Source organism: Ascidiella aspersa, chromosome 2 (genome assembly GCF_963924565.1).
Source record: "Ascidiella aspersa chromosome 2, kaAscAspe10.2, whole genome shotgun sequence".
Classification (NCBI taxonomy): Eukaryota; Metazoa; Chordata; class Ascidiacea; order Phlebobranchia; family Ascidiidae; genus Ascidiella; species Ascidiella aspersa.
The window spans coordinates 18519443-18544960 of record NC_139448.1 but is presented as its reverse complement, the minus strand read 5'-3'; the positions used below and the strand labels follow the sequence as shown (position 1 = coordinate 18544960).

The 25518-nt window shown below is 35.7% G+C and overlaps 1 protein-coding gene across 2 annotated transcripts; it reads left to right on the top strand.

Annotated features, from left to right (window-relative positions):
- Positions 1-24118, top strand: LOC146164176 (glypican-6-like). 2 transcript variants are annotated; one of them, XM_083381801.1, is made up of 13 exons: positions 1-365; positions 2410-2568; positions 13120-13252; positions 13400-13577; positions 13804-13884; positions 15276-15441; positions 18057-18187; positions 18496-18744; positions 19058-19176; positions 20177-20353; positions 21707-21861; positions 22072-22165; positions 22673-24118. In XM_083381801.1, the coding sequence occupies exons 1-13, from the start codon at positions 170-172 to the stop codon at positions 22794-22796; spliced, it is 1962 nt and encodes a 653-aa protein (XP_083237927.1). In that variant the 5' UTR covers positions 1-169; the 3' UTR covers positions 22797-24118. The 2 variants fall into 2 exon arrangements, with proteins under 2 accessions (XP_083237927.1, XP_083237926.1); XM_083381800.1 differs by having other exon boundaries at positions 22069-22165.
- The last annotated feature ends 1400 nt before the right edge of the window (positions 24119-25518 follow it).

Genomic DNA, 25518 nt, shown 5'->3' with positions numbered 1-25518 from the left:
TATTCGTGGGCTAAAGAAAATTAATTTTTTTTGTTTCATAGTTAAGGTTGTACTGTTTTACTAATTTTTAAGCCCTGGGCCCCGATCTTTGTATGCTGAAGACTATCAACCAAAAAATTTGGAACAAAGCACTTTATGTGGACAATATTACTCCAATATATCTAACGTAATGGCTGTTGGAGGAATTAACAGGAGTATTTGCAATTCATTTGTACTGATTGGACTTTTATTTGTATGTTTTTTCACACATTCAAATGCCGTTAGGCAAAAAAGAAGCTCCGATCCCTGTGCTGAAACAAGATCCGTTCTATCAAAAAAAGGACTCCACAGTGCTTTACAGTTTATCCCAACCGATGAAGTTAATGGTAAATAAATTATACATCTTGGATATGTGTTTATTATACCAGTGTATATTTAAATATGTAGCACTTTACTTCGCAATTTAAAGTACAGTAACCGATTCCAAATGAAGGAATGAGACGGTCCCCGAAGTTCAAAATTTAAAGTTTGGTAAACGGCTATAGAAGCCTTTTTCTTTACTTATTGGTACGTTAGCTCATGGGTACTTCACCTTAAGCAACAAAAGACACAGTTGGGCCTGCATTAAAAGCCTGATGAGAGACCTCTAATTTACAGATACCTGAAACAAAAATCTAGCATATGTATAATATATTTAAAATAATGTATAAATAGTGCAAGTTAAAACGTAAAGTTTATTTTTTAACAGCAGCCCTTACATGAAACATAACTTATCGGAACATGGTTTTAAACAAACATAAACACGCAGTATAATTTATTTTTAAGAAGTAGTCTTTAATCTTTAGTATATAAGACAAGATTTTAGTTAGTCTAAATAAGCTAGCTATCCCTGATTCATGGGAACCTGACCACAAAGGCCACTTGGAGTTTATAAGAGGATGTTTGCCTATCCAGTTTGCATTTTGTGGCAACTTCACTCAAAAGATTTTTTTTGAGAAATTATGTTCACACCTGTTATTATATTGCACGCCTGAATTTCTGAAAAATATTTGTGTAAGTTTTTTTTGGATTAAAAATATTCCATGCTTATAAAATGTAGTCTTCTAAATTAAAAGTTTTGTCAAAAGTGCAATTTTTTTGCACTTCACTCGCACCTTTTTTTCAGTCTCATTATTACTCGATTTCATTTGCGCACAACTTCGAGAGAGCAGCAGGTTTATGGAGCTTATATGTCTTTCAACGTTATTTTTTGACGATGCTTTGTGGCGTCTTCTTTAAACATTTCATGCCCCGACCAAACAAAAATCATTATTCCGCCCCTGGCCACATGCAGCACTTTATGTGGCCCGCGATGTTGTCAACCTTTGACCACCCTGACTTAAGCAATGTGATCCTGTACTGTACAGCAGGGGCTCCTAAACTAGGGTTCAAATGCCATGGCCTATTAAAGGGGTCCACAGCCTTTCTTGTGAATGTTACTATTGTTGCTGAGTGGTAATAAAGTTCATACTTTAAAAAAACAGTGACTATCCATTTTGTTTCTGGTCAATTGCCAAGTAGCACTTTGGAAGACCCCATATTTGTGTGTTTTGGGCCTGGGGTCAACACAGTTATATGAATAGGTATGGTGGACCATAGATAGAAACAAGTTGAGAAGCCCACTGAAAATTCCATATCCTAAAATAAAAAATAAGAATATAATTGCCACATGAAACAGGCAACTAAATACAGCTTTGCTACAAACATTAGAAAATATATTTTGTAATAACTGCCAATATGTCCTAATCCTAACCTAAAACTTTGATGGTTTAAACATTTTATCAAGCATGATATTAATTAGCATTAATAGATTTTTTATCATTATTTTGTACCAGAATAAATTTGAGTAATTTAATTTAGTAATCATGTTATATTTTCATGACTTAACCGTTGTTTATAATCCATAAATGTTGATGTAAGAATATTTAAGTAAAGTACGAAAAATACATTTTTGCCATTTTTATAACCCTAAAAATGTGTTTGTTTATTAAGTTCTATGTTTTCTACTGTTTTTTTGTCGCATAAAAGAAAGTTTGCTTTTTGTGACTTAACTGAATAATACTAGAAATCATATGCTATTTACTACGATAAGATCTTAATAAACTTTGACTTAAATCCTATTTTTTTGACATTCTTTTAGCAATTTTAATTCATAGGTGGGACCTAAGTTAAGTAAATAACAACAGTTTTAATATAGGTATATATATGATTTTGAGAATTTTCGAAGAAGATTTAATAAAAATTTTTTTTAACAACTACAAGTTGAGTTTTTTGGCAATAATAGGCAGTTTTAGTATTGTTATTAATAGCATTTTCCGATTGAAATAACTTATGTAGAAAATTATCAAATCATAGAATTTTATTCTTAAAAAAAATCATTTTGTGATACAGGAAAAGAACTACACTTTTGTCCCATGGAAACAACTTGTTGCACTTCAATAGTTGAGGAAAACCTGGTCACACAAAGCAACCTGGATTTCGAGCACCAAGTAGTGCATAAATGTGCCCTTGTTGAGCATCTTCTAAGCAATAAGACTGCCAAAGTTGACAGTAAGTAAAAATTTGTGGCAGAATCTTGCCAGCCTTCTGGTGACAAGCATTTTGGCGTAAATTCTTCTTTTTGGTCGTGCCGTAAAACTGAAATGATGTGTTTGTCAAAGAAATGTATCAACCTTGCGATGTTTAGGCAATAAACAAGATTATTAAGAAGTAAATGAATTAGCAACATTTTTTGTGACATAAAGAAATACATATATGTGGTATGCTGAAGTACAGCACAGCCTGGGGCCTGGGGCCTGGGGGTGCATATGTCTGCTTTTCTTACTCTAACACTGTTACATAGATAAGCTGTTTAGGGGCGAACTCATGTGCAGTGTGCACACATGCAGCTTAAAATCAAATTGAAAAGCGAGAAAAAAAATTCTTAAAATTGGGAGAAAAAACAATTTTTTTTTATTAAAAAAAAAAAAATTTATTAAAAAAATAATGAGGTGTTATAATCCAAGTTAATAGAAATTGTTTGCCTAAATTAGAGTCACACAGTGAAGTTCAATATGCCATAGTATGCATCATATCTCTTGGCTGAATAGATATGCTTCAGAGACACAACCATAGCTAAACAAGGCCGAAGAATTTTTTTTTGTGTTTATGTAATTAGAACAGCCAAAAATATAGTTTAAGCCTTAGATGGAACAGCATGGCCTAGTACATCCTCGTTATGGCTATGCGAATGTCATGCCTGTCTATTTTACAGGAATGGCGACTATCTTGATTGCTTTTTTAACTCAATAAAGAAGTATTTGCCAAATCAAGTAAAACTGCAAATACACAAAAGTTCTATAGAAATTTAGTACTTTTTAAACTAATAAACAATCTAAATGCCAAACACTTGCTTTTCCCTGCTAAACAACGTGCTTCGTACTTTTTTCAAAATGGCACAAAAAATTATTTCCTGCCTATTTCAGTGCATAATATTCCTACATACTCGGCATCACGTTTGTTTGGAAAATCAATCTTAAAAAAAATGAATTTTTTTTGAACCAATTTCTTCGTTTTTCTGTCTGATTCTTAGGCCGACATAGTCGCCAAGTCGCCTGCTTTCTACCATACTGACAAAATAATTATTTGGAATTTTACCGTGATTTTTATTATGTCTGTATTTAGAGCAGGCTTTTGGAATTGCTGGATTTTCAAATTTTTTTTTTTTTCAAATGGAATTATCAACATTGTACAAACAATTATTGTTGCTGTTTTGAAAGGGTGTCTTTACAGAAAACTGTTTATATTGCTTACTTTTGCATTCTTGACAGTCTAGCCTAGAAAAACATAAAGCTTTACAAAATTGACTCTAATAGCCACCAACTACCAATTGTGATGTTTGTATTGCTTCCTCCTATTGGTAGCATAGTGGGGCTATCAGCAGTCTGTGGGAGAGTTAGCACGCTGTTTAGAAGGTTAGAAGGGATACAAATAATTGGTGTTGTATGTCTGGCTTTCACACACTCATTGTCCTTTGTTTCATACAAAGAGCAAGCTTATCCTAAAGCAGGCGTCAATTTCTTAACATAGAAAAAGCTTGTTCCTAATTACCCTGGTAAGTGAAGCATGTTAAGACTTTTTCCTACTTGTTCAACAAATAGTAATTGAATAAACAATTGGCTCTGTGTATTTTGAAACAATCAGTGGTAAGTGTGCATAATAACTATGGCATATTTATTGAACTATTAATTCAAATAAATTACTCAATTTGTAAAAAATAGGACACAAAGTTTGCTAAAATATGTGAATCAATACCATGCTACATAAAATCATATTTTTTTAACCAAATATTATTTTTTATAAAAAAACATAATAAACACCATAAATACACTGCAAATCTTCCCAATTTATGACAATATAACCTTGAATTGTTTTTTGACCTAATGCATAATTTTTTTTGTACAATTTTCCAAGTACATCAATAATATGCTTTTTGTAAGTTTTATTGCTTTGAACCCTAGGTTGATTTTCATTTTGAGTTTCGGAACATTTGCTTCAAATAGGAGTTGCTGCAAGGGTGACTAACTTGTGACACTTGCACTAATAGTTGTCAACTATAACACAGAGATAATACAGAAATTTTATAAAATATAACTAAGTAAAATTTCATTAGCTATTCAAGTTTATATTGTTTGTATAGATTTTTTTTATTTGAAATTGCAAACAGTGTTCCTATAGTAATAAAAATGTAATGATATATTAGGTATAATAATTTAAAATAATCTATGGTCTATGCAAATTCACACAGGTCAATTAAGCAAGGAAAGGTATCTTGTTTTTTGTGAAATGCCTTTTACTTTCTATCCTGGTACTTACTGCCAAATATTCCCAAAGACTGAAAAGGGTAAAAGTTTGTGTGGAAGTAAAAAAATTAAACCATGCAAACAAAAGGTTGGCGACTACTGCTTTAAACAATTTCGGTGAACCGAAAGAACGAGTCATAATATGCGACGTTGTCCACGGCAAATTTTTTCTCTTATCTTACTACCGCAATTATCCCGCCACATTTTTGCCATGGGTAGGGATTTTGTTTCCTATGTCTGGGTGTCCAACCACGAGGAAAAACACAAGCAAGAGTGAAAGCTTGCAAATATTGTATGTTTTGGGACTGATTTCCAATAGTTGTAATTCATTTCTTATATTTAAATAAACAGAAATATTTCACTATTGTTTAACCGCTATGTAACAAATCATCTAACCAAGTTGTTTATCGGATTTTTAAGCTCATGAAATTGCTTGCATTAAATTTTTCCTAGAGACGAAATACCTCACCAATTAAAAAAAGAAACGCAACTTCGCGTATTAGAACGCTTTGCTCAAAACAAAACAAATCTAGCAAATTAGTTTATCAACCAGCGCCGTGGGTTATTGAACGCGCTTGTCGCTGTTTTTGGAAAAAGAGACGTATCCTAAAGGTTCTCCTGTCGCCCGATATCCGGTTACCCCCTTTCAAACCAGTTGAAGTGATGGCAACTCACGTAATGGGGTAAATCGTTTGGCGGTGATTTAACGTTTGTCGCAAGATGCCTGTAAGGGCTGTTGAAATGGATTTTTGTGTGATGACTGGGTTCGCTTCAGGCCGTCTGTGGCTAATCAGTTTTTTTAGGACCAAACACAGCTTGACAGACCTGACTTTCAAAGCAAAATAATATGTATTGAATGGACGAACCTCCATAAATTTATCGTGTGTTATGAGCAAGGAATGTCGTCCTAAATCGATATATCTGATTGTTTGCCCACTTGTCGCCGAGTTGGACTCTTTAAGTTGTATTTTAATGTTTAAATCCTTTCTTTGAGCGTTGGCACCTCCACATCAAATGTCTTCTCAATGACTGATGCGATAAACAAAATATTGCTGAATCAACTTCGGTTAATAAGATTCTCTTTCATAAGATGAGATAGTTGTAGCAAACAATCTCGATTAACGATAGTGATAAATCTACAAGAGGCAAATATCGTATAATTCAATGAATGTTGGTTATTGCCATTTTGTTAGTTGTGTATCAGTTATTAGACTTTCTGATTGCTCGTTAAAAACTATGCGCAATCACAGTAAGGCCCCGGTAGTTAACAGCCCACTTGGCCGTTTCGCTGCGCTTGCGCATGTTTTTAACACGCCTTTTGCGATTCGACAAATATTTACAAACTGCTGTGGTCCAGTTTTCGAGCCTGACCAAAAGCAAAATCTCAACGACCGTGTTTGCCACGCACTCTAAAACCGACTGTCAACGATTTTTCACTCTTCTTAACCTTTAGACGTTCGTGTAATTTTGTAATGCCTGTAAAGAAATTTCCTGTTTTGCATCATATCGTTGCAGTTTGATGTTTTTATTTTGCAACTTGGATCTCATTACTGTTATAGAATGTCATATTTAGACTGTTTGATGTTAAAATAAAAAAAAATAAAAAAAGATGTGGGATACATTATAAAACCGACTGTGTTTAGCTAACGATGTAACGCGGGTGTTAATAAAAAGTTTTCAATAAAAATGTTCCGCACATTTAGTTCTTACTTCCACTTCTGCGTGACTAACCATAAAGCATCCTATTTTTTGGTACTATAAGTGTTCATTGTTTTACAAGTTAACGTTTTTCAGGTTTAACATAAAGTGTCACCATTAGTTTCTTATAATAAAACAAAATTATAAAATATTTTACACGAAATTGCTTGGCTGAAAAGTATATATTTGTTTTTGTTAAAAAAAGAGGTCTTCCTTGTTTGTCGATGAGTGTGGACATTTGTTTGCTTGCGAGTTGGTGAATAATGGAAAGACCATTTCCTTAAAAGTCGCGAAACAACTTTAAGCTGATCAACAGTCCATTACTTGCAGCAAGTGACATCGCCAAAATTATACAAAAATAAACGGCTATATTTGTTAGGTTAGTTTTGCTAAATTTATGATATTTTTGTCATGCTGAACCAAAATTTAACTATTTTGTGGAATTCGATCGGAAATCTAAATCTTTGTTCTTTGCCAACTAATAGGCTAAACTATCTTTAGCGTAAAAAGTTGCAAATCGTGTTGCGTAAAATAAGGTAACGTTTGTTTTTAAACAATCGTTGAAAATTAACTTATGGTCGCATGGTCCCCTGAACCCAGCACAGCGCTGCGTATCACATTTCGCCCTTTATATAGCAACAGCAGCAGCTGTGATGTGATGTGTTGGCGCACCACGGCATCACAGCATCTGGATTGCATTTAATCGCCTACCATACCACTCGCCGTTTGCCCCCGAGACTTGCTCAAAACAAAAGGTGCTCTGCACTGCTTAGGCCAATCTGCTCGCGGGCGTCGGTGAGTAGTTCGAAAAGCAAAACAAATCATAGCACGCTTTTTGATTTGGCAAGTACCCGCCAAAACATCAATTTGCTCGTAACTGGAAGTACCTGCTCAACTCAGGTGCTTATATATTTATTTATTCGGTTATTTATATTAAGTGGAGAAAATCAATGGAAAAATATTCTAAAATCGTTCATAACAAGTAGCATTGTAGCTACACAATTATACTCCCGAAGTTTAATATGTTGTATCTGAAGTAGTTGCCGAAGGCGTTTTGCAGATATGTTCAGTCGTTTTGTGTTAAAGCTCTGGTAAGCTAATTGGTTTCCAAGTCGTTTAAAACCAGTCCAACATTGCATTTCGTGTTTAGTTTTTCAAAAATCCTGTAATCCAATCCAATCCAAATAAGAATCCAATCCAATCCAATTAAACATGGAACCGCAATGGTAAAAATTTTAGAAAAATAATTGCATCACCCGCTTTTTAATTTTGCCATGTGTTTACGGCGGATTTCAGCGCCCTCGACAATTATAACATACAATCTTGTATTTTTATAACTACTCCGCGATTTTGGTCTGGTGGCATTTCCAAACGCTACAGTTTTTTCTGATATGTATTAGGCTAGCAAGGTTGTACTGGCAAGATGCACTCAGCTTAATATAAATAGCAACCGCAATGCAATAGGCTTAACATTGGTGCCTTACCTAGGCCGACAATTACACACCTGAGAAGAGGAAACCTACGTGATCGCGTAACTAAGAAAGCTTAAAAAAAAGAGAACCCGTTGTGTGTGAAACACTTGATGCTATAGTGGCTAAATAGTAACAATCTTATTAGTAACTTTCAATTCCCCCTTAACGTTTACGTTTGTTAAATTCAGGGGATTGTAAGGAGCCCCGCATAAAATCTAAACACGACCTATCCTTAATAATCACATTTGTGTATTTCCCTTTGAAAAATAATTTGGTTTAATATAACTGTTGATTTAATTATTTATCTGGTTAAACCTTCGTTTTTCTATTAGTATATCCATAAAACTTTAACTCTACTTATTCCATTACTTATCCAAATGTGCCTCTATTTGAATTGCCTAATTCAATTTTAATCGGCTGGTAGTTCTCCTAATGATGCCAATGGCTACAACAGCCTTTCTGTTTTAGAAGGAGGTATACGTTTCAAAAATTTATTTATAAAAGGCAAAAATTATATTTTATTTCATTGGCCGTTTGACAATTAAATTGCAAAGCATTTCTTTCCTGTCATTTGGTCGTGGTTATTTTTGGCTTGTGTTGTGGGCGGGTGATCACCGCCCATTATTTACCATTTCCTTTGTTGAGCGCCCGTTGCTTTGTCCATTACACGAGCGTTAAGCCTTCGCAGGGTCTTCGATAGCACTTACAACGGCGCAAAACGACTTGCACTGCGAGTGTGCGCGTCCACTTACAGCCTTGTAGAGATTGATATCGGCCTTTCCACGGCCCAGGTAGATCGGACCTTCGCTTGGTCAATGGCCGTGCCAATACAAACAAACGTTCCCTATATTGTTTGCCCGGCTTAAACATTGTGACGCGTCTCCTCGCTTTACTGCTTTGCAGAAACCCTGCACTTTTGTATTACCGGCGTTGCACAAATTCATTTTTCCTTCATCAACTCAATAGTGATGAGGCTTCATGTTTTATTCACCTTTGAGCATGTTAAAAAGAAACACAAACGGTCACACGTGGACTCGCACAGCGACTATCTGTTTCCAATGAAGATCTAATTAAATATAATTCTCTAATTAAAATGTAAAACTTTTTATTTAAAACAGCTTACCCGATTCTTTAACAAAATGCGTGAAACTGGGTCAGTAAAATATTGCGCAAAACTACCTGTAATTTACATGCGAGTCTAATTTTCTCCTAGCATTTTCCAGGATATGAAATGCAGAACTTTACATCTATAAAGCAAACGCACTTAATTTGGTTTATGCTGACTTTTTACAGTTATCTTTGTAGAGTTAATTGGCGGATGAATGACTGTGCCTAAACAGAAGTGATCGTTGCGTTTGCATTGCTAAATCAGTATTACTGATTGGTTGGTTTTATACAGTGGTTCTTCATATATATGGTACACGGTCCCACGAGTCCTAGTGTGGTATATGAAGGCTTTTTGGTGGTAGGGAAGCAGCCTTAAGGTCTTAAGCCGAGTCGTTTAGGAGAAACAACGCAATTGTTATATTGCGGCCGCTGTAAGTTTTATTATGTGCTTGCCATTTTAAATCGACCTATAAATATGACATCTGCAAGATTTCATTATTGTCGAATTTAATGAACAAGTGAATTTGACAAAAATAGCTACTTTTGAAAACAGGTTAAAGCGATAGTTGAAGTAAAGGTTTATAACCACTGGTCAAATGCCAAGTGGTGTTGTACTATACTGGCGGCTTGATGCTGCCCTAGTTGAATTTCTATGGCTGTTCGAACTTAAGTGCCGACACAGATTGCAGCAAAGTGGAATGTTTATTTCTACACAGCGTTATTATTTTGAAGTTTGACGATATTATTCATTTCATGTAGGCTTTTCCGACTTTCTTAGATAACATAACAAAAAAACGACGACCGAGTTAAAAAAAATTAATTCACTTGTGACTGACTTAAGAGCGAATTTTGGAGATTATTGGAACATAAGTGTAGTCCTTTGATTAGGTATTCTTCGTTTTAGAGCACCGCTGGAGTGCTTTCAGTGTAGCGTAACACCCAGCTGTGTTTGTCGGATTAGTGCGAGCCTGCTCAAAACAGATTTAACTTGCCGGATATATTACAACTTTCGCGTCTGACGTTCTGTCGTCCCTGCGTTCGAACAACTTAAAAAAAACACTAATGCTATTTTTGATAACTTTTATCTTTGGATCACTCTTACCTTCGTTATTTTAGAAATTAAAGTAGGTTGCTGAAGAGTGTTTATTTTGCAATTGCAAATCTGTTGTCTGTTTCTGCCTTTTTGGCTTACGCTTGGCGCTATTGTGGCAAAAGCCATTTATACTGGCTTAACTTTACGTTTTAGACGGCTTTGGTCTAGCCTTTAATTTATTTGTCTATTTAGGGAGCTTGTTTGTCTATCCCTCGGTAGCTTAACGAAAACAACGCATGGAATGTATGGGTGCTATACATTCCTGGCCAGGAGCGACCGCAGTAATGTGCGGTTACCATGACCACGGAGTCGTCTCGCGTCCACCTCCGGCGAGTGGAACTAGAAACAAATAAACTTCTACAGACACCTGCGCCTGGTAGAAATTAAATTCAGCCAAGCGTTTGAAAGGGCTCTTGAGAATGTCGGAAAGACGATTGGCACAGCTTTTAAGTCCATTTGTCCGACTATCGTGGGCATTGGGCGCCAGTGTTTTGTTTTTGGACTGTGATTCCCTTTCCTCCCATGGGATGTATCGGCAATGTTGTAAATATGATTTGTTACGATGTAAGGTCATTATTACCCTGCCACTTGTTCTTTATAAGCTTTGTTTGCTTGTCAAATTGTGCTTTTAAACAAAAATAGTTTAAATTGATTATCCAGTGTTTTAAACCTTTTCTAAAAAATACTTTGGGGGCCGACGTTTAATTTTGTTGGGTCGAAGACTGTAGTAGTTCACATGGTTATATTTATTGGTGTGAGCAAGATTCTCCAAAGTTTGAGAAAACTGCGAAAGCAATACGACGACCTGGCTTATACTTGCAAACCCGATTGACAGGTTAAATCATGGCGAAAAACAATTAGGTAGGACGGAAATTCGCAGACGTTGTGATGACATTTTTTTGGGCGTGTGAAATTTTATCCGGCCGAGTGCTGATTGGTTGTCACTTGCCCGAGTGGTGTGTGTAAATTTCAATTCAACATCGACCATGCACTTTCAACTGTCATCAAGCCGCAAACCAACAAATTTATCCGCAGCATGCGAACGGTTTGATTACAATAGATGTCGATTGTTTGCTCGCCTCAAATTGGCAGGAGCTCTGCTTTTCACAGGAAGACATTGTTGTTGGTTAAGCCAGTACCTTGCTTTAATACTCACCGGCTCGGTTATTGTTGTCAAGCCAAAGTTCATCCAACCGTATAACATGATGTGTTTGCCGAAAATATTTAGGTTATGATAGGATTCTGTCTCCGGCAAAAAGTTTGTTGGAAAGGGTGCAGTGAGCTTGATAATCATAAAAATAAAATATTGTAACGTTTTTTGTGGGTGATAAATTAATCTAGCCAAGTGACTGCGAATTTGCCTTAAATTAGGTTCAACAAATAAGCCACCAAAAGCCAATAGTTTTTATGTTTAATAAGTTGCCATCATTTTAAAGTACTTCCATTAAGGATCGCTTCTTTCAATGCCCCCTTGTTCATTTCTGCACCATTTCCCGACAAAGCAAACGCCTTTTTCGCCACATCTACTTACCTATTTCGTCCACCGAAAATCACTTCGCGTGCTCTTACGGTCCATTTAATCTTACATCCGGGCCCTTTGTAGAACGGGAATGGTGGGCACAACTGGTTTTGTACCCAGACGAATTTTCGTTGTATAGCTTTCACCGCTTTGTGCCGCAAGAAAACTTACAAAGCTTCGTTGAAAGGTATCTGGCGCTGTGAAAAGGAATAAAACATGGTGTTTGTATTAATTGATAGATGTCCCATGTTCCATCAGATTATTTAGCAGTTTTTTAAAGACGAAAATACCAAACCACTACAAATGGCAAACGTCGAAACAGTTTTAGATTTTGCTGTATTGGCATAAAATAGTTTTAATTAATAACGTAAATTTCAGGAGATTTTCCAGTTTACGACTTTTTCTTGTTCTTTGCAACTTATTAGGTGCCTTTTAACGTTAGAGGTACCAAATGATTCATACAGTGTGCGTTAAACAGAATATTTGTAACGAACAAAATAACTTAGATATTGCCCTAAGCTCTCACTCCAGCAATATGTTTTTTAACTTCAAGTTAATACTTTGACGTTAAAGCGCGGAACAGGTCATGCCCCTCTCGACTCATTGGTTCAAAAAAACTTTTTTTTCTTTATGTGCCGTTGTTTTTGGTTGCGTTTCACTCATCCGTACCTGTGCGCGACCAACTCCTAGTCGCTTTTTTGCAATACGAGACGCTTTTCCGGGGAACGTCTGCTAAATGTGACTGACTTACTTACGCGACCATTTTGTATTTACAACTAGTCGTTGATGATGTTCCACTCAAACAATAAATGGAAATGCTTTCATTCCTGAAATAAGTATATTACCGGTTATTTTGAATGCGCGCAATGTTTAACTAGCACATAGTTGTTTTTTACTTTATTGCGACATTTGGGGAAGTCACTAACATTCCTGTATTGCCTTGTTGTTTTTTCGATCAAAGCTAGTCTGACCTCGTCACACTTTAGCTAGAACCAAGCCCTAAAACCAGCTATGTTTTGTATTGCCAGGTTAAACAAGCGTCATCACTGTAAGAATAAACTGTACAATGTTCCTCTTTTAGGTCTCTTGGTATGTGCGTGATCACGCACCGTGCCCTTGATTGACGTAATAGAATTTAGCGGGAAACCAACCGTCCATGTGCAGTTATTGGATTATGACAAATTAAGCGTGTGCAATGCTCGTAATCGTACGGTTCAAATTTAAGGGACGTTCTGTTGGTTTACCAATAGCCATATCGGTGTTTTCTTTCGATACGTATTTTACCTTTTTAAATAAAACATATTTTTAGGAATCGCGTACATTTAAATTAAAATATAAAATAAACTAATCTTATTGTATTCCATTTTTAAGAGTTCTTCCATGATCTTGTCGACAATGCAAAGGAGTCTTTGGATGGACTTTTCTACCAAACCTACGGCAGCTTGTATGCCGACAACTCTCAGATCTTTATGAACCTCTTCGACGATTTAAAGCGTTACTACCAGTAAGTATTTTTTTACCTTAATACCAAATTGCAGTAAAAATGAGGGATAACCTATGATTAGATATTATTATAGATTAAAATGCACATCGATTTACAATTGTGAACATAGTCGTATAGTCTTATTAACGAATTGACCCTCTCTACCAGTGGTGAGGCGATACGGATGAATGAGATCTTCGATGACTTTTTTACGTCGCTTACTCAGAAGGTTTTCAAGCTAATGCACCAGAAGCGAGTTATCGACGAAGACTACATGCAATGTATTGGCGAGAATATCAACGCAATCACACCATTCGACGGCATGCCAGAGAAGCTCTCGTCCAGGGTAACTGCATTGCATTTTATTTGACAACGTTTCTATCATAATTACAAGGTTTTCAAGAATATACAAATATTGGCAGGATGTGTAAACATATCAGCTGTTTTGTGATTAATTAATTAATTAATGTTCATGCCAAAGTCGGATCCTTACCATTTTCAGTAACGACCCTAATTTTTAAAGAGGTCAACAAAACCATACATATAAGACAATGGATGGCGACTATGTTTAGGTTCACCGGGCTTTCGACACTGCTAGATCGTTTATTCATGGTCTTGAAGTCGGCAGGGATCTGTCCATGAAAGTCGCTAAAGTAAGTGTGTTGCTGTTTTGTTTGCTATTGTGTTTACTGACTTGTTATTTTGTTTACTTAGCTACACGTGTATAATTGTCAACCACACCCGGTTTAACTATGTACATTTCAAAACAAATAATGTTTTACAAGCGGTTTTTAGTTTAGTAAATTGCAAACCAATGCCTGTATGTAATTGCTCTGCATTATGTCTAACAGTCCACACTGTTCGCACTTTTCCTGGTGGATCCGCCTTTTTAACCTTACTTCAACACTATTTTTTCAAGCAGTGAAGCAAATTAGGCAATAAAAATTGTCTATGGCTATCAAATTTCAAGTGTGTTAGTGACGTTGGTTCCTTAGAAAACATTACCGCTAATAAATGTTTTTCCGAACGCGTTGCAAGTGATTTGCATAGGGCATATAATTAAAAGTCAAATTTTTATTAGTTGGACTGTTGTTCACAATAAAATTACTATTTGTTTCCTAAAAGCGATATTTATTTTCGTTATTTGTTAATTTTGGCAATCTGTATATCGTTTCTGCTTTTTAACACGGCCGCTGAATGTCTTGCGACCTTCACCTCAGCAATTAATTTTGTTGCAACGCAACAAACGTAATTATTGCATGGTATTAAAAAATATTGTACAAACGAAGGAGGGTACTTCTCGTTCTGTTTCGTGTGGTTAACGTTTGACCTGTTATATATTTGAAGATTGGCACATCTAGTTTTGTTGTACTATTCCTAATGTCTGGTCTGATGTACATTTTCCTATTTTGTACTATTAAGGAATATTAGTCATCCGTACGCTTGTTCCTTCGGTATATTTAACAGACTAGCGAGTCGGTTGATCAGCGTGCATAGCGCTGCCTCTGTTTTTTTTAGGATTTTTTTTTCATGCCTTGCTTATCGTAAACTTGTACAGCGAGCAAAACTTTTTGTGTGTTTTATGTTTTGTTTTCTCGTAATTGTCATGCGGGTATTATAAAACTATTATTATTATAACGTTTAGAAATTGTACTCTGGGTTTCGCGCAACAGCTATATTTAAATTGGTTTTAGTGTTTGCTTTAACAATAAATATCGTTGCAGTTTTGGGTGTAAGGAAGGTTGTCCTGTTTATTGTTCGTTGTCATTACCAATGCATTTTCTGTTTTTCAGTTGGAACGCAGCTACACAAAGTGTAATTTTCTAATACAAAATTCAAAGAATATTTAGCTTATTAAAAAAACAGTTTATCCTAAAACTAACATTTTTGGCATTATCACGAATGGACATATATATTTTTGTTATTTACCTTGTTTGGAGTAATTTTATACTGGCATTGGTATTTCGACATAATTGACGTGGCTTATTGGTAAACTATAAACCATGCAAGTTGTCGCATTATAATTTATAATTTTTTTTTTCAGTTTGACCCGACTGCCGAATGTGCCAAAGCCTTCATGAAGATGACATACTGCTCCAAGTGCAAGTCCCACGTGTCATCGAAACCTTGCCGAGGATTGTGTCTCAATGTGATGAAGGGATGTCTGCGGGACTACAGCAGCCTCAATGCTGTTTGGAACGAGTATATTGGTAAGCTAGTTTATTGAACACACATGCTATTTATTTATTATTCTACTGAGTCTAAAATGTACCGATGAGGCTAACTGATAGACACCATTGCTTTATTCCTACTCTAATGTATTTACACAACGATTTTTGGGTTAGGATCGGCCATTCCAATTGAAGGTCATTTGGTCGTGAAGTGTTTATTCAATCATGTAAATAGGCGGTTGAAATTTCAGGCCTACATATATTAGTGGACACCTTATTTTGTGTCTTGAATATCATGAAGAGGTTACAAGTGATTCATTTCCCTCAAGCTGCACACTGATTTTTCACATAAGTTATTATTTGTGATGTCCATTGCCTTGATTCAGGGTAAAACGTGTTCACTAGGACAGCGTGATAAGTTGTGCGTGAAATCCTATATTTTCGCATGGTAATGTCTCGTTTAACTTTACGGATCTTGATACGTCCCTAACATGAGGGTTGCCGCAACAGTTGCCTCTTGTTGTTGCCCTTATACCACCAACAATGTACACATTTGTGCCATGACGACCCACAGCAAGCAAGACGAACAAAAGAACATCCATTTGCCTGCGTGGTGCGTATAGTTGTGATCGGCTAACGTTGAAACAACAAGGGCATTCCGATGCGGATTAGCCGGGAAATGCGTTCTCCACCCTTTGCCAAGTTGACAGCATCGACCCTGTTGGCTTTTCGCCTCCTGTTCGTTTCAGCCGCCGAAAGGCACTTGGTCGACATTCGCATTAAACCTGTTTATACGACTACACTTGCTTTGGAGCACAGTTCAACTGTTGGTCGGTGACTCGGTTGGCGGGTTAAGGTGTCGCCGCGATGTGTGTTTTGTGCGGCCTCGGCGCGATGATCGATGTTGTAACTCTACACGCAGCCTTAGACCGCGCACAACCTCCCGGACTGGCTAAAACAACCCAAACCTTGTTGTCCCGTGTGCTCTCCACTTAAAACCGATCTACCATGCCCATGCGCACCACGCAAGTGTGTGTGTGTCACATCATCACACTCACACACACACGCGAAACTCTGACAATAGTTTTAAATAGTTTTCGTCTAATGTTGACACAATACGCTAAATTGGAACAACTTTAAAAGTAAAAAAACATGGATTTATTGACTTACTTGTTTGTAACGTTGGCGACTTAGTGCACTAGTTTTTGTTACACCATCAAAAAATCAAATTAGGTACACCATCACAAGAATATTTTTTACCTTGAAGTTGGAGCTATTTTATGAAAAAAATTGGCAATAAGTTAATTTTCTTTTAACAATAAAACGCATTCGATTTTTATCATTAGCTGTAGTAAACAGAAAATTACCCTAACAACCTTGTTCACCGAATTGAGTAAAATTATTTAAAATCGTAGCGTTTTGCATGATTAAAACTATTATAGTCCCTCATGTTTTTCTCCGCGCATTTCTTTTGTTTGTAACAAAGACACGTCCTCGTATTAAATTAAACCGAGTTAAGCGCTATTTTGAGACACAGTAAGACTCTCGATTCTTTCCGCCACAACGTGCTTGTTCCGGTCTCAAGTGGTGTCTTCAACCTCAAGTGCATTTGTCGCCCAATTGCCATCAGCAGGTCTTTACAAACGCTGCGTGCTCCAGCCATAGGACTCTTTTTATTTATTGGCCCGAGATCTTATTTGTCTGGGCCAGTGATAAAATCGAAAATATATTTTTTTACTTTTTTATTTATTATTTTTTTTAATTAAAATGATTTTATTATATCGTTTCGCGTGAATATTTTTACTTGAATTATGACGTACTTGTGACGTAATATGTCCCCCAAACAAAAGTTCTGGTACGTCATAGCAACTTTTGCGCCCCATTTTTAACGATTCCCATATGTTGGCTTGCGAAAAATATGATATTTTGACCACGCTGTTCTAACGTACAACATAACACAACTTGATGGTTTTTCTTGTTTAATCGACCCTAAATAGAAGGTTAAACCTGGAACCTAAATGGATTGTTTTCATGTAGCCCTTTACTACACTACAACAGTGCTCACTGCTCCGCAACCTTTTTTATTTTCGGTGTACTAATAAATATGTAGAATGTTGCTGCATACCTAGAAAACACCAACTAAAATAAATATATACTGTTCAAATTGAGGCAATGAAGACAGAGAGTCTGAGTAATATTGATAGCGTGTTCTCTTGTTTGGTTCGGTAAATGTTGAAAAGTAGTGGTTTTGTTTTTTGTTTTGGGTTCGCTTAAGAAGTCGTTTTATTTTAAACAATTTGAAATGATTTTAAAAATATTCTAATATATTACTTATTTCATGTTGCAAAAATGACTGCCCTGGTGTTTCGCCTGTTAATTCAAATGACCATTAAACAGTACTGTTGACATTAGCAAGCTATGAAATGACCGGTAACACTGCGGCACTTCTGGCATGATGTGACACCGGCAGTGTTGGTGCGACAACGAATCACTTCTCTAATGTGTTCAGCAAAAAACAAAATTGAAAAACATTTCTTGCCTAACTGCACCATGAACATTGAACAGTCTTCTTGCTCGTTTAAACTATATATATGCATTAATATTACAGAACACTTAAATCGTATATAGTTAACACGCTCGGATTTTTCATTCAGATATGATGCAAATGTTGCTGAACAAACTGGATAGTCCTTATAACATTCAAAGCGTGCTTGATCCTATCGCCATCAAAATTTCAGAAGCAATCATGACATTGCAAGAAAAAAAGATGATTCTTACAAAACAGGTTTGGCGTGCTGTGCTAGTAATTTTCAAAAAGTTTTATAACAGTAACTAATAAATAACACATAGTTTTATTTTTATTATAAAAGTGGACTGGTCTTAATAGATGCCTACACGTTCTATTAGTCGTTGTGGTGTTACGAAACCCCATTTTCACAGGAACAGAATTTCCACATCTATAAATATTAACTTTTTTAAATACATGTTCAAGCAACTGGGTCAGTTCTTCTTTAAAAACCATATAAATACCCCCTGTTAACCGTTCTTTTGTGATCTAAAGCAAACTTTTGTTTTTGTGTTTTCTGAGCGAAGGTGTTTGATTTGTGCGGAGAGCCTGCGTTGGTCAACGTCACAGACCCGGCTAGCGCGCTTAATCTAGACTTCACCAAACTGCAGAATGTCGATTTGTCTGCTATTTCGCCTGCCGACCTGAAAAAATTGATGGACCTGTACCCTAATGCCCGTCTGTTAGACGGATTTGGGTCGCTTGACTCCGAATCGTCCAGCTCTACGCGAACAAGAAGGTCGACAAATGAGGAGCCGGCAAAGAACGGAAGAAAGGTGAACGCATTGCGCTTTTAACCTTCCTTTTAACTTACCCGCGTTAATAAATGTTTAGCGTGAAATGTACATAGACGGTAAGTCTTATCAATTTGTGCTAAATTACTCTAAACTAAAATCAATATTTATTCAAGAATGGTGTTTACTTTGTTTTTATTAAAAACGGCTCGGTTATTAAAACTAAAAAAAACCTCTTAAGTTTGATAGCTGCACTTCGGAGTGATTTTAATTATTTTAATCTAATTTATAATATATTAAAACTTTAATTGTTTATACTTTTATTACTTAAAATTGCACGTGTTTTCAAAATCAGCATCGGCGCAGTAGAAGCGGTGGAAAGCGTAGAAAGGATCGGAAATATATCGTAAACAGTCGGAAGCCTGCTTCACATGATCGCGATTATTCCTTCATACGTCCTGTTCCAGATATCACGTGCGTTTATGTTGCTTTATAATACGTATAAAAGTTCAATATGTGTGATGCCAAAGGCACACATCGAGTGTATCATAGAATGACCAATTAAAACAATGTTTTACGGCGAGCACTCATCAGAAAACTTTTATGACCTTCACTGGCGGAAAATGTGTGGAAACCAGGGACTTAAAACCGAATTTGAATATTATCTTTTGCTCAACCTGTTTTGGGCTAATTTTATTTCCAAACCGTTTATTGTTAACTGAAACTAATTTTTTGTGTTAACCTAAACCTTAACTGACACCCAACCTGTCATAAAAAACGGTTTATTCCAGCACATTTTAAAAAGTTCAAGTTATAACTTGTTCGAATTTAGCGCCGTTTGCAAAATTTAAAAAAAAATAGTTCGGCCACCAATATTTGAAAAAGTGACCAGGATAATCGCTATATGATAACCTAATTTCCATCATGCTGATTATGTACTAAATACAAAGCCATAATGTACTTGTCAAAACCTAGATAAACATTAACCCCGGTAACTGACAAAAAAGTGATGTACATTGTAACACAAATAACGACGAAAAAACACCCCGTGCTCATTATATGTTGTATTTTTGTTGTTCTGGGGTAGTAATTATTTCTAAAATTTATTTATGTATAGTTTTGGGTGTACCGCAAGCTATTTATATTAAACCCACCTGGAACTTTGTTAATCGGTTTTAAATAATTGATAAACCGGAGCTGGCCGATTTTAAACAAATTAACTAAAACCGAAACATCTAATAGTTTAAAAAAATAGGCTAATTGTTACAATTAAATACTAAAAAAATCATTTTAAGTTTAAACCTTGTCACCGATTTAAGTTGATTTAAAATGAAAATCTATAACTGAGAAATAGCTAGTGCAAAAATTGCACTTCACCATAAGTATAACCCATGTTTGCTGCAAACCACGATGAATTATGCGTGCTCACTATTAACGCAACTAACTTTCTCACGATTGTTTTATTTCAACGCAGGTTTGATTACGAAGCCCCTTCTCTCCCAAACAGCAACCTTGATGTGATAGTAGTAGAAATGCGCCAGACGCTCACTGCTACCAAAAACCACTGGAGCAACCTTCCACAAGCCGTTTGCTATGACTTGGCCGAGAGCGACGATCAAGAAACCTGTTGGAATGGCGAAACCGAAGGACCGTAAGTCGTTTTGAACAACAAGAGTTTCGTTTCTCCAAACATTAGTTAAATGTTTTGGAACTGAGAAGCGACAAGTCACGTTAAGTCGCTTGGTTTAAATTTAATCATGCTCGTTTTAGTTGACATGGAACACAAATTCTAAGGCAGTCGTTTTTTTAATTTTTTGAGTCCGTGACCTATTTTGTTTAAAAACACTTCGTTGCCCGTGTTCGATGAAACTTTTTGTATGTGGCCTTTAGCCCACGGTCTACTAGATCAGATATATATGCCTGGCTGATATACATATTGTGAAAATCTGGATAAGGCGATATCCTTTAGAACTTCACTGAACCTTTGTATAATACAGAATATTTTGATTCCCATTCCATGTCAACATTTCAACAGCAGGACCACACTTTCTTTAGGCAGCGGTCCACCTTTTTTATTCTATGGGATAATTTAAACTTTTATTCGGTAGGGCATGGTAAAAAATATTTCTCACAGATGTGCTTCCTGAACAGCGAATAAAATCATTAGTTGGGAGAATTCCAACAGCCTCCTGAGTCATTAATATTGTGCGTCTCTTTAATTCGTTGTATGATAAAAGAAGGTTTTTCCTATATTTATCAACTCTAGCGAAGACTATAGTGTAGAACGGCACATTGAAACAGTTTTTTTCGATATTATAAATATGTTTTTCTGCTTGATATTATTTTACTAACAACAAAAAAGCTTGAGTAAGTTGCACATCAATATGTTAAAGTTTAACAACTAAATTTCCGCAATTGGGACTCTGTTAAACTACTTACTGTTCACCGATGAACGCTCTGTACTATACTATACTGCTTAAAACATACGTTTTAACAAACAAATTTATTACGGGCGGCCGAGATCTTGCTGAGTTGGTTTCGGCCCGCGACTGGAAAAATGTTGCCCCACCCCTTCTCAAGACAATGGTGTTTAATGTAGCGCTCGTCTGTTTAAAAGTAGCACTTCGGCACTTTCAAGAATTTATGAGTAGTCTAAAAGCTTAACGTTTACAACGAAAAAAATTTATTCAATTGATAATTTGCATAGATAAATTAGCAGGGGTATTACATCTGTTAAAAATGTTTAATTATTCCGAACGGTTTTATTTATTTTAAAGTTAAAGAAAATAAGTTTTACATTATGGACTGTAATTAGGTTTGGCAGCCTGTTCTAGATTTGTCTTTTTTTTGGTTCAAAATGTGTTTTCTTATTAGACATAATATACAACTGCAAATCTGTAAATTTAAAACCATGAGAAACTTATTTTAATTTTATATTTGAACATACCTTTTATAAAAAAACAAAGGTAAAGCCTTTTCCAGGTTAATATAAATAATTTTGAAGGTATACTAGTCCTAAAGTGGAAGAGCGTTCTGAGAATCCCGAGATCATCGGTAACATTCCGGCTCACGTGATCAAGACGCAAAGCATAGCTATGCGGAACACTATAAGCGAGCTGCGTAACGCATACAGGGGATATAACCCCGCTATTGGAGACGGTACGTATAGCACAGTTATTTTACATCAAATATAAACCACTACGGCAAGTTTTGTCCCAGTAATGTAATTTTGTTTACCTCGGACGTCATACGTGGTATTGTTTCTATATTTTCATTTGTTCATCGAAGGGAGATTTTATATTCGCTTAATTTAAATTAGTTTATTTTTAACCAATTTGTGTATTTAATTCCTAACTTATCGTGCAGAAGAGCTTACAGCTGTAGAGTCTTCCGCAGACGGGGATTATTCAGGGTCAGGAGAGGGTTCAGCTGATACCTCCAGTGACACAAACAGAAAAAATAGGTACGTTTATTGTTTTAGTCAATATTCCGATTTAGGGTACCACACTATCTTTAACATAAAGCAACGCTTGTCACAAAGTGTTATAAAAGCGAAAAAGAGATCGACTTATTTTTAAGAAGTTTTATTTTTATTTTTAAGAACTTTTTTTTGAGTAAAAAGTTTTTCAAGTTTTTTTTTTTTTTTACGAAAAGGCTTTTTTTTGTATTTTGTTTAAGGTGTCGAAATTATTTAATTTGTTTAAAAGGGCGTATATTTCGTTATGATTTACCACATACTTTTTTATCGAAAAATTCAATAATTTTACATCAATGCTCCTCATTTACAAAAAACGCATTTGTGAGTTTCGTTTTTGTTGTTGACAAAATGTTTTTGGTTAACTAGTTTGTGTCGTTTAAAAAAGGTTTGATTGTGTTATACAGTTTTACTACTCGCCGACGAAGAAAACGTCTTAAAACATATTTTTCACACGGCAATATTGTTATAAATTTACGCGTTATTAAATTTTAGCGACGAGGAACCACTGAAGACAGAAAATAAATGTCCGACTTGCGGAAGCAGCAATCTTCGTGTGAAAGAATCGTGTGTCCTTACTTTGGGAGTGTTATTCGCCCGGTGGGTCTTGCAACTCTAGCAATCCTGTAAAAGAAGGCACTAATTGGTGCATTACAATTACAACAACATGGCATTAAGCGACATCAACGGCGAAAGTCAATCGAAGCTCTACCTCGGCAATTTAACTTTCCCGAAATGCACAGTTTAATCTCGCTTTTACGTTAAACGTGTAGTCTTTGTGACGCCAAATGGTGCGTGATATTCTGCTAAGCGCAAAAGTGCCGAAACGATCATGGAAGAATTCAGAGTGAATCGCCCAACTGTATTCGTATGCGCTACATAATTCCTCGTTTATTCCAAGCTTATCGAGTGTTTTACCGCAACGGTACTTTTTTATACGTTTATCAAGGAAATATCTGGGTGCCTCTCACTTACGTTGAACTGCGTACGTTGAACTGCGTTTATCTTATTGTAACCTTTTATTCAACGTGTGCTTCTGTTCTTTTCAGCATTTTTATTTTATTTGTGTCGCAACCTTGTAAGTTATCATGGCAAAACAAAATACGTCATTGAGCAATGCAATGAATGTTGCTGCAACTAATTTTGTAAGACACCCGAGTCTATATTTAACTATCTACCTTACGCGAATGATGCATTTTACGATTTCAAACGCAAAAATTCCACGTAAAGTTTGCCATCGCTGTTTTGATACTATACTGTTTTTTTTTCTGTTTTAATTTTTTACGGTCCTTGCGTTCGAAGTTTTCTTTTTTTCTCATTAACTTTAAACTGATAAAAACCTCACCCACTACCTTACATGGAAATTTGTATTTCCTGTGTTGTCGAACGTTTGAATCGTTCGATTGCCTTAATGGAATTATAAGAATATCTTTCATCTGTATTTTTGTTTGTTTATGCACCAAAACCTGGTGTTTTCCACATAGATATGGTATTATATTATGAACTTTATTTTCAATTTAATAGTATAATTTGCGTTTGGCATGTTTGAGGCCCAATCTTATGATTAGCCTATTATACATTTTGCGTCTACTGAATTAGTCCTATTAAAAATAACGACGTCAATAAGCCTTATCGTTTTGGTGCTTTTTTGTCCTTTCTCTTCGGTCGCGCCGCCCGTTGTATTTTGAAGTAAGCGCATTTGTAATTGTGCCTTGCACTCGTATTTGGTATTGCTCTATGGCAGCAATCGAAGGGTTTTACCAGAGCATTCTACTGGTTATCATTTGCAGTTGTAACTTTTGTACGATTTTTTACTGAAGCTTTATGACTTATAGTCCTTGAGGCATATCTTTTTAACATTAACTGTTGCCGTTTTTCTTTCTGTACATTTGTGCCTTTCTTTTTTGCGAAACACCGTCATATCAAATACAAATGTTCGTATTCAAATCGCATGATTTCCAGCTGTCCGAAACCTTGTACGTTAATAATCTTACCCCACGTAACCCCGCAAATGTTTTTGTGTTTAATCTAAACACATCAACAATAATTTGTTGGAGTATACTAGTAAGTTTAGAGTGATTCATAAGTAGGTAGCACCAGTGTGGTAAACAAGTAATTTTGAAATCACTTACGGCAAGGCATATGTAAATTAACTGAAATCCCAAGTCATGTCTTTTTGAATTAATAACAAGTCATAATTAAAGCAAGTCAAGTACTTGTCAAAATACATGTTAAGTTAATAAAATTGGGTAAACTAGTCTGATTATGAGCAATACCTTAACCAAAAATACTAAAAAGGCAATAGAGGGCAAGCAAAATGATTTATGTGCAAAAATTAGAAATCCAATTTTACGAAAAAATGCTTAATAAGAACACCTAATTTTAACCCAGGTAATTTGTTGAAAAGTCAAGTCAAGACATTGTCCCAAAATACTTAAATCAAGTCAAGTTTTTTTGCCCAAAGGACTTAAAGTCGAGTCAAGTCATCTGAAATCAGTGACTTAAGTCACATACGTACAAGGTTTGACAAATTGGCTTTTTTGACTACAAATGTCACAAATCTGGCTTTTTCAACGTGGTTGATGTCATAAAAATCATTAGGCTTTTTGTCTTTTTTCTATAATTTTTTAAGGGACTAAAAAAATTGCTCAAACAATCATTTCATTATGGGACTTTGATTATAAAAATCGTTTGCATGAATTTATTCTTTGAACTTTAGGCCGAGCACGTTTAAACATAAAAAAACATAATATTTTAGCCCATTTTTCGATATATGGTAAGTACTAGGAGTTAAATTTTGTAATAAAAATATGCATTTTTATGTTGTGAATGTGCTCATATGGCTACAGCACACTAGTTGTTTTAAACCTCACGAGAGCATGCTAATTGTAATTTTTTATCATACCAATCAACCATGAAGTATATTTAAACGAAAGTGAATGTGTTTTGAATATAAAAATTAATGTAATTGTTTTTGGCTTTTTTTTCCAGGTTTTTACGTACAGTTCAGGCTTAAATCAAAATTTTAATCTAGCAACCCTGCTACGGACCGGTAACAAACACCTCGCGGACCGGTGGTTGCCGATCACTGCTTTAGAGAACAATGCGTTGTTTAAACTTTAAAGCAATCTATTCGTAATACCGGTAGGCCAAACATTTTTTTAAATTAAGGTAAATGTACGCTGCAAAGCTTTGAGCTTTGCAAATTGGCCGTTGAACCGAGCCCCATATATTTTGGCCATTTTGACTACGTAAATTCATAAAGTTGCGAATCTTTTCTACTTCAAAGAATATTTAGGTTTTGAGTAACACTTCTCAGCTCAAAGGCGACATGCGTTTAA